Source organism: Hyaena hyaena, unplaced genomic scaffold (assembly GCF_003009895.1).
Source record: "Hyaena hyaena isolate Hyena2069 unplaced genomic scaffold, ASM300989v1 scaffold_6, whole genome shotgun sequence".
Lineage (NCBI taxonomy): Eukaryota > Metazoa > Chordata > Mammalia > Carnivora > Hyaenidae > Hyaena > Hyaena hyaena.
Window position 1 is genome coordinate 6,530,256 of NW_024080638.1, and position 12,955 is coordinate 6,543,210.

Consider the following 12,955-nt stretch of genomic DNA (forward strand, 5'->3'; position numbering starts at 1 on the left):
ATCCATGAGCATGGAATGTTTTTCCATTTCTTTGTGTCTTCTTCAATTTCCTTCATAAGTTTTCTATAGTTTTCATCATACAGATCTCTTGTATCCTTGGTTAGGTTTATTCCGAGGTATTTTATGGTTTTTTGTGCAATTGTGAATGGGATCAGTTTCTTGATTTCTCTTTCTGTTGCTTCATTGTTGGTGTATAAAAATGCAACCGATTTCTGTACGTTGATTTTGTACCCTGCAACTTGGCTGAATTCTTGGATCATCTCTAATCCATTTTAATTTGGGCCTTTGAAATTTAGAAATTTTAATCTACATCTTAATTGGAGCCATTTTTTTTTTCTTTAGTATTAGCAAGTCAAATATAGCTTACCACATCAGTATGTTTTCGTTCCTCATCTCTTTTCTTTGTTTTTGGGCCCAGATGTTTGTTCTGCTAACATATTTGTCACTTGTTGTCACATAGAGAGATGAAGTCAGTGAAGTCTGTATTTGCTTAAGGAATCTATTGACTGGATCAACCCCCACTAGCTTCATCTTTCTGAAGAGGGTAATTCTAACACAGATGGTGTATATACCCATCAGTCCAGTGTCTCACTCAGATGTACACTCAATTTGCTTTGCTCTCACCTGGCTTCTTTAGTGAGTATCATCTTTCTTGCCTCTTAGGCCCTAGAAGAGTACCTTATATAGAGTAGCCACTCCATGATTATCTTTGAGTGATGTGGTTGAGTAGATCATAGCTTTGTACAATGAGAAGAATATCCTATATTTAAAAATTCTTTTCACAGGGGAGTGCCTGGGTGGCTCAGTCAGTTAAGCATCTGTTAGCTCAGGTCATGATCTCATGGTCCATGAGTTCTAGCCCTGCGTTGGGCTCTGCCCTGAGAGCTCAGAGCCTGGAGCCTGATTTGGATTCTGTGTCTCCCTCTCTCTCTGCCCCTCCCCTGCTCATGCTCTGTCTCTCTGTCTCACTCTCAAAAATAAACATTAAAAAAGAAATTAAGGGGTGCCTGGGTGGCTCAGTCAGTTAAGTATTCGACTTTAGCTCAGGTCATGATCTCCCAGTTCATGTGTTCTAGCCCCATGTTGGACTCTGTGCTGACAGCTCAGAGCCTGGAGCCTGTTTTGGATTCTGTGTCTCCCTCTGTATCTGACCCTGCCCTGCTCACACTGTCTCTCTCTCTCTCTCTCTCTCTCTTTCTCTTTCTCTCTCTCTTTCTCAGAAATAAATAAAACATTTAAAAAAATAACTATGAATCATGTAGAAACAGAGAAGTGTTTAAGTTACTTTTGTATTTTACCATTTTTATTTAACATTATTTAAAACTTGTAACTAAACAAAATGTTACATATAGAGGGACTGGACAGAATATACATAAATAATTATTATTCTAAATTAATTTTATTTCATGTATGAATTACTAAAACAAATTTGATGTACTTTGATGATTTGCCTAGGTCTTTTTTCTTTTCCCAGTTCTCAAGACCAGGAAGGACCTCTTTATTTAAGTGAGGGTCTTAGGAGGGAGGTCCGTGAGCTTGGAAGGAGGGCAGGCCTTGGAAAGATGCTAGGGAGATGGGAAAACTTTAAGGAAATTAACCTAAGGTTCTTGGAGACAAGGAGGGAAGACCAGGAGGTAAGAGAACAAATAGAATGAAAGCTATAAACCATTGAGGACTAAGCCTCCTTGTAGTTTCACGTGAAGCTCTGGCAATTAGCTGTCTCCATTGTGCCAGTGAAAATATATAGGTGGGTTTTTTTTAATTTTGTTTTTAATGTTTTATTTATTTCTGAGAGACACAGAGAGAGAGCGTAAGCAGGGGAGGATCAGAGAGAGAGGGAGACACACAATCTGAAGCAGGCTCCAGGCTCTGAGCTAGCTGTCCTCACAGAGCCCGACTCGTGGGGCGCGAACCCACGAGCTCTGAGATCATGACTTGAGCCAAAGTCAGATGCCCAACCGACTGAGCTACTCAGGTGCCCCAATACATAGGTGTTTTAACACAGCTGTTGAATCCTGCATTGGTGTATTGGTCAGTCATATTATCTAAAAGAAGTATTTGTGAACCAACTTAGGGTTCAGCTGTATAGAGTAACTGTTAATTCTTTTGGTTGCAAAGTTTAAATTACATTAATAGGAAGTTGATTATTTAAAAACAGGAATTGATATTTTGGTGAATAATGCCAGTGCCATTAGCCTGACCAACACACTGGAAACGCCTACGAAGAGAGTGGATTTAATGATGAATGTCAACACCAGAGGCACCTATCTGACGTAAGTTAGAGTTCTTGGGAAGAACATTGCAATGTTTTCTGAGAACTAATTGTTTGTTAAACAGATTTGAACCAGATCAGCAGTACAGCTTAAAACCTAGTCATTTGTTATAATGGCTTAAAAGTATTCCAAGTTGGTAGATAGTATTTTAAACAGTTTTATTCAGAGCTCCTTTTCTCTGTGAATCTAATCAAGTCTAAAGTATAGCCCAAGCATTTTCAAACGTTTGCATGAATAAATATATACATGCTACCAAGTCTTCTGATTATTCAAGTCAGCAATTGTCTTTCCTTCCTCTGAAAAACACTAGGTTTTAGTTATATAGGAGAAAGTTCATTAAGAATAACATTTTTTCATTTTTATTAAGTTTTTAATTTTAATTCCAATATAGTTAACATATAGTGTTATATTAGTTTCAGGTGTCTGTGAATCACATTTTAATGTAACAAGAGGCTAATGCTATCTTGGGGATTATCAAGGGCAGTACAAAATGCAGAATGAAAGCAAATTTTTTTTTTTTTTTTTTTACAAATACTTTATTGTCAAATTAGTTTCCACATAACACTCAGTGCTCATCCCCACAAGTGTCCTCCTCCATGCCCATCCCTCCTCCCCCCCACATACATCAGTCCTCAGCTTTTGTCAGCATTCAAGAGTCTCTCATGGTTTGCCTCTCTCCCTTTCCCCCACCATTTTCTTCTCCCCCTTTTTCCTCCGTCAAGTTCCTCCTAATCCTCCTATACATGCACACATATGATATTTGTCCTTCTCTGCCTGACTTATTTCGCTCAGCATAACACCCTCAAGGTCCATCCATGTTGCTACACATGGCCAGATTTCATTGTTTCTCATTGCCATGTAGTATTCCATGGTATAGATAAACCACATCTTCTTGATGCATTCATCTGTTGATGGACACTTAGGCTCTAGAATGAAAGCAAATATAACCGTGATCTGTTCTGGATGGGTCAGACAGCTCAGTCTTTTGTTTGTTCCCTTTTTATCTGTTTATTTACCCTCAGGTTCTACCATTTTCTTTCATGTGGACATAAGGATAGGTCAGTATAGAACTTGTTGGTCTGCCTCAGATGTATCTTAAATGTAGCTGCCTTACATGTACACACAAAATAGGTTGTTAGGGCCTTGGGCTTTGGCGTTAGACTCCTTTGAATAGGATTCAAGTCCTGCCTCCCACCCTATCTCATAACTTTGTGAAAGTAACTTAACTTTTTACAGGTTCTGTTTCCTTGTTTGTAAGATGGGGATGATAAAGTATGTCACAGGGTTTGCCGTGAGGATTAAATGTAAACTTTGTAATTAGTCTCGAACTTTTCTCTCAGATGTGTTTTATTGGGTATGCAAAACGGGGCCTGACCATGTTAAAAAGTTTGTTTTTACTAGCTACTTTGCTAGTTCAGAATTTTATTAGTTGCCTGTATGAGAAAGATCAGATTTACACAAAGATTCAGATTTCTGGCTTTTTATTGCAACACTGGAAAATGTGGCCACGGCCTATCCATCAGCCACGGTAGCTGAGTGGCAGAGTGCCAGCTGCCTCATTAGATGCCATGAGCTGAGCTGTCTTGGATGCTGAGGACAGGCTAAAAGGTTGCCATTTTTACTGTGGTGCTTGCCCTGCTGTTTTCCTTAAAGAGGGAAATAAAATATTTCTCATACCCATGTGTCTGTCTGATGTGGGAAAATAAGACCTATGCCAAGAGGACCGTATGTTCAAGTAAAATGCGTTAGAGCTTACTACTCTGTAGATGTGGGGCATATTTCTGTAAATTCAGTATCCAAGATATTATCTCTCTTGAATGGTAAGCATACTGAATCATCATAGTGAGAACTATGGCAAACATATAGAAAAGATTGTGGTGAAACATTTAATGAACTAGAAAAAGGACTAACACTTCAATAGGATTTGTGTTTCTTTTCAGCTAAAATAAGCATCGCTGCTCTGTGATGCAGTCATATGTTACATAGAGAAGTTATCTGGGCATCAAAATCTTTTACAGATGGTAACTTTGTGAAAGAATTTTGATTAAATATAAACATTCATTTAAAAAGCATTTACAAGTATAATCTATCCAGCAGTTGCTCAGCATGTTGAATTAAGGCTTAGAAGGACACAATTTGTGGAAAGTTAAATCATTTGTGGCAGTTCCAATTGTAGATGATGAAGCCACAGATATAAATACTCCACTCACCAAATTTTATTTGAGGTGTCAAGAGAATTTTGAGGTGATTAAAATAGATTTGTTAAAATTTTAGTAACCATAACTATAGATAGCACTATTGTTATGGTCATTGTTAACTTTAAGCCCAGCAGTCAGTGTTAACTTAATTTAATTTTTTTTTTAGTGTTAATTTTAAACTTACTAAACTAATGTAGAAATGTTTCACAGAGATTCAGAAAATAATTTTCTTCATTGTATTGTTCATTAGGAATTGCTCTTGCTAAAAAGTTAAAAATGGACTATGTTATGAATTTTAAGAACCACATACACTTCCATGGTTTCAACCACACAGATTCATGTGAACCACAGATATGATTGTCTGCTCTGTGATGAGATTATGTGGCTGTGGTGTATTGTTGAAGAGATTTTGGTTTTAATTTGAAAGAAATCAACTCTTTTTTTCTTTAAAAAATGTTTAATGTTTATTTTTGAGAGACAGAAACAAAGAGAGACAATGTGAGCAGTGGTGAGGACAGAGGGAGAGGGAGACACAGAATCAGAAGCAGGCTCCAGGCTTTGAGCTGTCAGCACAGAGGCTGATGCAGGGCTCAAACCTATGAACCATGAGATCATGTCCTGAGCCAAAGTCAGATCCTTAACCAACTGAGCCACCCAGGCGCCCTAGAAATCAACTCTTTACCATTCATGATAAAATTCCCAACTCAATTCCTATAGAAAGATTGGATCAAAGATCGCTTTTTCAGTTGACAGTATGACTTCTGTAAACACAAATGTATGACTCTCATTGATCATTTCATGTGAAATAATGTCTTTGGAAAACTCACTTGGCAAGAACAGTCTGGCCCCTTTTCTTATACCATGGTCATTTTCTAAACATAAAAGTGATGGCCTAAACTACATTCTTGCAATTGTAGGTTTGAAGGTTCAGTTCAAAAGAAAACAAAAAACCTTGATTTCGAACTGTAAGACAGTGAACTAACCTTGTTCAGCTACCTTTTTCAAAAAAATTTTTTTAATGTTTATTTAAAAAGTTTTTTTAGTGTTTTATTTGTTTCTGAGAGAGAGAGAGGCAGCGTGAGCAGGGGAAGGTGAGAGAGAGAGGGCGACACAGAATTGGAAGCAGGCTCCAGGCTCTGAGCTGAGCTGTCAGCACAGAGCCCAACGTGGGGCTTAAAACCGCGAACCGTGAGATCATGACCTGAGCTGAAGTTGGACACTTAGCTGACTAAGCCACCCAGGCATCCCAATGTTTATTTATTTTTGAGAGACAGAGCATGAGCAGGGGAGGGGCAGAAGGAGACAGAGGCACAGAATCTGAAGCAGGCTGCAGGCTCCAAGCTGCCAGCACAGAGCCCGATGCAGGGCTGGAACCCACGAACCATGAGATCATGACCTGAGTTAAGACAGACGCTTAACCGATTGAGCCACTCAGGCGCCCTCGGCTACCTTTTTCCATGATTACTTCTTGTGTAGTTGAAGAACTACAAATGGAACGTATAAGTCGTAGGGCACTGAGGTACTCAAAACTAAATATGACTACATTGAAATAGCAGATCTACAAATATCTCAGAGATAGATACCCTAAAATATAAACCCTTTTTTAAAACAAAGACTCTACTCATTGTTGAAAGTTCCTCCATTTAGAAATAGCTATTTATTTAATTTAATTTTTTTATTTTTATTTTTGTTATAAGTAGGCTCCATGCCCAACATGGGGCTTGAACTCACAGTCCTGGGCTCAGTAGTCACATGCTTTACCGACTGAGTCAGCCAGATGCCCCTGAAACAGCTATTTGTAAAATAAAACTAAATATTTTTTCCAGTTAAAGGCATATTGAAATGTTGAATGAAAGACCAGACATTGACCTTTGGACCAGAGGAAAGATGTTAGGTTTTTGGCCCTCTGTGAAAGGTGAAAAAGAGAAATTTAATAGTGAAACATTATCATTTTATTTTTGTTGTATTTTTATTTAGTGACACCCATTTATTCAGGGAGGAAAGGTATAGATTGTTTTCTTAGGCAAGCCTGAGAATCATCATCAGGGAGTGAGTGGGGGCAAGCCCAAAGAACTCACCTGTTTGGAGGTTTCAGCAGGAATTTAAGAGTGTTTCCTCATCCCTGGCACATAGGACCCTGTGGCCTATGACTTGTGTTTTAAAGGTTTAGAGAGACTTCTGGGGCAAGGGCATGGCCAAAAACACCAGCCACAAGTCCTATGGGCTGCTCTGCGTCCTCACCTTCAAAAATTTGATCCCACTTTCCTAAGGACCCCAGAAGAACATGGGATGCAGGTGATTCTTCATTCAGTCACCACATTTACAACTGAGATTGAGACCTACTCTGCACCATCTTTAACATCTTAAGGTTGATCATATTTGAAGACTAAGGGGTTGGGGCAAGATGGCAGAGAAATAGGAAGTTCCGTACTTCTTGCCTGCATCTCTCAAACACAGAAGGGCTGAAGCCAAAGGACTCTGAACTGCAAGAGTCTGGGAGGAGAAGAGATGGAGTCCACTAAGCAGACAGCTTCATAGGTGTGAGATTGTGAACTGGGTAAGATAAAAACGGGCTGGGGCACTGAAGCACGGAGGGGAGGGAACCCCTTCTGTGGAGAGACAAAGGGAAAAGAAAAAGCGGCTGGGGGATTGTAGAACTGTACCTGGAGAAGAGAAAACCCTTGGCCTGGGATGGAGAGGGATCCTATGATCCCATATCTAACCACAGGGCTTTTGGAGAGAGTTCCCATCTCTAACTGCGGAGGTTTCTTTGGGCTGGGTGCCCCGGTCCCACAAATTCCCTCTGGGATAGATGGTACGCAAGGGATATAGTCGGCATCAGGAGGAACCGGTCCCCTGCTCCATCCCCTGCTTGGACCCCTGCTAGGAAGTGTCCTGGCTTGTGGGATTACATTTCAGGAGGTATCATTAATGCACAGGGAGTAAGAGCTTGAAATGCAGCTGGGTGTGGGGCATAGAACACGGTCCACCTTGGCTATGCCTGCGGCACAGTGAGATTGGACCCAAAGGAGTTTTGGAACACCTGATTTGAGAAGGGACTGGGGAGTCGCCATTTTTCTCCCCACAACCACCAAGTCTGGGCCTCAGGGGGCGGCCCGCAGGACCCACAGTGGAGGCAAGACCCACCTACACCAAACCACGCCCATATGTGCTGGGTAGCTGCTTTTTTACCAGAGCCCAGATAGATGCTGTGGAAACAGCCCCTCCCCCAAGACCAAAGGTGATGTATTGCCGTGATTAACTTTAGATCAGTACTTGCTATTCATATATATACTCCCTTATCTCATTCTTATCTCTCCCCTCCTCTGGACTGGTTATTCTGGTTATAGGTTTGCTTAAACAGGCACATTTAATCCATTCTTTTGATACATGTTCTACACCTCTTTGGTTACCTTCCTTTCTCTCTCTCTGAAATAATCAGACTATCTAGTTTCTCAGGGTAACATTATCTTCGTTTGTTTTTTCTCCTCCTCCCCTCCTGCCTTATTCTCCTTTTTTACTCTCTGAATTAAGGCTTTTAGTCTCTCTGCCTGGTCAGTGGTCAATCTCTCTTTCTCCCTATCCCTATCATTTCTCTCTTTGTATATGCTCTTCCATCAGCACTGCCTCCCCCCTGCTCTTTATTTGTAGCTGGGCTTTCTGATTTTATGCCTTTAGACTGTCCTTTGTCTGTTCTTTTGGTTTGTGGGGGTTTTTTTCTTTTTCTTTTTTTTCTGGTTGCTTGTTTGTTTGATTTGTTTGTGCATTTGCATTCTTTTGTTCCCTGTTTGTGTGTCTGTCTGTTTTCCTTTCCAGGGCTACCTCAAGAAACAAACCAAAGTACACATGGTGGAGAGCCCCAAATATCACTATGAGTAGGGAAATAAAATAACCAGACACAACAAGAGAGACCAAAGGTCACCATTAAAAGAATACTTCCGGGGCACCTGAGTGGCTCAGTCAGTTAAGCATCAGACTTTGGCTCAGGTCATGATTTTACCATTCGTGGGTTCAAGCCCTGCATCAGGTTCTGTGCTGACAGCTCAGAGCCTGGAGTCTGTTTCAAATTCTGTGTCTCCCTCTCTCTCTGCCCCTCCCTTCCTCACACTCTGTCTCTCTCTGTCTCAAAAATAAAAATAAAAAAAAAACCCAAAACACTTCCTGAACAGACACGCCCTGGACAGTCTAAGAGCCTCCTTTAAAATAGCAGTATTCTCAGGTGAAGAGCTCATAAAAAGCTTTTAAAATTGACAAGAAACAGAGAGCTAGCCAAAATGACAAAATGGAAGAACTCTCCTCAAAGGAAATTCCAGGAAGAAGTGACAGCTAAAGAATTGGTCAAAACAGATATAAGCAACATAACTGACCAAGAATTTAGAACAATACTCATAAAACTAATCCTGGGCTTGAAAAAAAGCATAGAAGACAGCAGAGACGCTATTGCTACAAAGATTATGGATCTTTTTTTTTTTAATGTTTTATTTATTTCTGAGAGAGAGAGAGAGAGAAAGAGAGAGATTGAGCAGGGGAGGGTCAGAGATAGAGGGAGATACGGAATCTGAAACAGGCTCCAGGCTCTGAGCTGGCAGTCAGCACAGGGCCCGACGCGGGGCTCGAACCCACGAACCGCGAGATCATGACCTAAGCGAAAGTCGGACGCTTAACCGACTAAGCCACCCAGGTGCCCCCAAAGATTATGGATCTTAAAAATAGTTCCGATGAGTTTAAAAATGTTGTAAATGAGGTGCATGATAAAATGGAGGTGGCCACTGCACGGATTGAAGAGGCAGAGAGGAGAATAGGTGAATTAGAAGATACAATTAAAGAAAAAGAGGAAGTTGAGAAAAAGATAAATTGATACCGGAGCACAAAAGGAGAATTCAGGAACTGAGTGATGCAGTGAAATGGAACAGTATCTGTAACACAGGAATTCCGTAAGAAGAAGAGAGAAAGAAAGGGGCTGAAGGAGTACTTCAACAAATTATAGCTGAGAACTTCCCCAATCTGGGGAAGGAAACAGACATTGAAATCCAAGAGGCACAGAGAACTCCCCTCAGACGTAACTTGAATCAGTCTTAAGCATGTCATGTAATAGTGAAACTGGTAAAAATATAAGGATAAGGAGAGAATTCTGAAAGCAGCTATGGATAAAAGGATCCTAACATACAAAGGGAGACACATCGGGGTAGTAATAGACCTATCTACTGAAACTTGGCAGACCAGAAAGGAATGGCAGGAAATCTTCAATGTAATGAACAGAAAAGATAGGCAGCCAAGAATCCTTTATCCAGCAGGCCTATCATTCAGAATAGAAGGAGAGAGAAACGTTTTCCCAAACAAAGAAAAATTGAAGGAATTCATCACCAGGAAACCAGGTGTACAAGAAATCCTAAGGGGGACTCTATGAGGGAAATGTTGCAAGGAACACAAAGTACTAGAGACACCACTACAAGCATGAATCCTACAGAGAACACAATGATTCTAAACCCACATTTTTCAATAATAGCACTGAATGTAAATGGACTAAATGCTCCAATCAAAACACATAGGGTATCAGAATGGATAAAAACAAAAACAAAAACAAAAACAAGATCTGTCTATTTGCTGTCTACAAGAGACTCATTTTAGACCTGAGGATACTTTCAGATTGAAAGTGAGGGGATGGAGAACTATCTATCAAGCTACTGGAAGTCAAAAGAAAGCTGGAGTAAGCCATACTTATATCAGACAAACTGGACTTTAAAATTAAGACAGTAATGAGATGAAGAAGGGCCTTATATAATAATTACACAGTCTATCCATCAGGAAGAGTTAATAATTGTAAATGTCTACAGACCGAATTCAGGAGCACCCAAATACATAAAACAATCACAAACATAAGCAATCTTATTAATAAGAATGTGCTAATTGCAGAGGACTTTAATACTCCACTTACAGCAATGGATAGATCAACTAGACAGAAAATCACTAAAGAAACAAAGGACCTGAATGACACATTGGACCAGATGGACTTGACAGATGTATTTAGAACTTTACATCCTAAAGCTATGGAATTCACTTTCTTCTCGAGTGCACATGGTACATTCTTCAAGATAGATCATATACTGGATTATAAAACAGCCCTGGATAAATATAAAAGAATTGAGAGCATACCATGCACACTTTCAGTTCACCATGCTATGAAACTTGAAATCAACCACAGGAAAAAGTCTGCTAAACCTCCAAAACCATGGAGGTTAAAGAACACCCTACTAAATAACGAATGGGCCAACCAGGCAATTAGAGAAGAAATTTAAAAATATATGGAAACAAATGAAAGTGAAAATACAACAATCCAAACTCTTTGGGATGCAGCAAAGGCAGTCCTAAGAGGAAAACACATTACAATCCAGGCCTATTTCAAGAAACTAGAAAAAGTGCAAATACAAAATCGATCAGTGTACCTAAAGGAACTAGAAGCAGAGCAGCAAGAACACCCCAAACCCAGCAGAAGAAGAGAAATAATAAAGATTAGGGCATAAATAAACAATATAGAATCCAAAAAAAAAAAAAATACAATTGAACAGATAAATGAAACCAAGAGTTGGTTTGTTTGTTTTTTAATTTTTTAACATTTATTTATTTTTTTAATGTTTTATTTATTTTTGAGAGAGAGAGAGAGAGCGCGTGAGCAGGGGAGGGTTAGAGAGAGAGGGAGTCACAGACTGAAACAGGCTCCAGGCTCTGAGCTGGCAGTCAGCACAGAGCCCGACGCGGGGCCCTAACCCACCACAGCGAGATCATGACCTAAGTGAAAGTCGAACGCTCAACCGACTAAGCCACCCAGGCGCCCCTCTACCGGACATTTAAATCAGAGGTAATACCCATTCTTCTCAAGCTATTCCAAAAAATAGAAATCGAATGAAAACTTCCAGACTCATTCTATGAAGCCAGCATCACTTTGATTCCCAAACCAGAGACCCAGCACAAAAAGAGAACTACAGGCCAATTTCCCTGAAGAATATGGATGCAAAAATCCTCAACAAGATACTAGCCAATCAAATGCAACAGCACATAAAAAGAAATATCCACCATGATCAAGTGGGATTCATTCCTGGGTTACAGGGCTGGTTCAATATTCTCAAATCAATGTGATACATCATATTAACAAAAGAAAAGATAAAAACTATATGATCCTGTTAATAGATGCAGAAAAAGCATTTGACAAAATACAACATGCTTTCTTAATAAAAATCCTCGAGAAAGTCGGGATGGAAGGAACTTCACTTACGTAAACATCATAAAAGCCATTTATGAAAAGCCCACAGCTAATATCCTTAACAGAGAAAAACTGAGAGCTTTCCCCTTGAGATCAGGAACACGACAGGGATGTCCACTCTCACCACTGTTGTTTAACATAGTGTTGGAAGTCCTAGCATCAGCAATCAGACAACAAAAGGAAATAAAAGGCATCAGAATTGGCAAAGATGAAGTCAAACTTTCACTTTTCACAGACATGATACTCTACATGGAAAACCCGACAGACTCCACCAGAAGCCTACTAGAACCGTTCCATGAATTCAGAAAAGCCGCAGGGTACAAAATCAAGGTACAGAAATCAGATGCATTTTTATACACCAATAATAAAGCAACAGAAAGAGAAATCAAGAAACTGATCCCATTCACAATTGTACCAAAAATCATAAAATACTTAGGAATAAACCTAACCAAAGATGTAAAAGGTCTGTATGATGAAAACTATAGAAAACTTACGAAGGAAATTGAAGAAGACGCAAAGAAATGGAAAAACATTCCATGCTCATGGATCAGAAGAATAAATATTGTTAAAATGTCAATACTACCAAAAGGAATCTATACATTCAGTGCAATTCCAATCAAAATTGCACCAGCATTCTTCTCAAAACTAGAACAAACCTAGAATTTTTTTTTTAATTTTTATTTATTTCTAGGAGAGAGAGAGATAGATAGCATGAACAGGGGAGGGTCAGAGAGAGAGGGAGACACAGACTCTGAAACAGGCTCCAGGCTCTGAGCTGGCAGTCAACACAGAGCCCGACGCGGGGCTCGAACCCACGAACCGCGAGATCATGACCTAAGCGAAAGTCGGACGCTTACCCAACTAAGCCACCCAGGTGCCCCTAGAACAAACCTAGAATTTGTATGGAACCACAAAAGACCCCGAATAGCCAAAGTAATATTGAAGAAAAAAACCCCAAAATAGGACGCATCACAATCCTAGACTTTAGCTTCTACTACTAAGCTGTAATCATCAAGACAGTGTGGTATTGGCACAAAAACAGACACATAGACCAATGGAATAGAATTGTGGGTCCAACAGAATTGGACCCACAAATGTATGGCCAGTTGATCTTTGACAAAGCGGGAAAGAGTATCCAATGGAAAATAGCCTATTTAATCGATGGTGCTGGGAGAACTGGACAGCAACCTGCAGAAGAATGGAACTAGACCACTGTCTCACACCAT

At 39.9% G+C, this 12,955-nt stretch overlaps 1 protein-coding gene across 1 annotated transcript in view; it reads left to right on the top strand.

Moving 5' to 3' along the window:
• Positions 1-12,955, top strand: part of HSDL2 (hydroxysteroid dehydrogenase like 2) — a 68,253-nt gene that overhangs the window by 13,994 nt on the left and 41,304 nt on the right. The window contains exon 4 of the mRNA XM_039240858.1: positions 2,159-2,273. Within this exon, the coding sequence (XP_039096789.1) occupies positions 2,159-2,273 (115 nt within the window). The remainder of the gene's footprint in view (positions 1-2,158; positions 2,274-12,955) is intronic.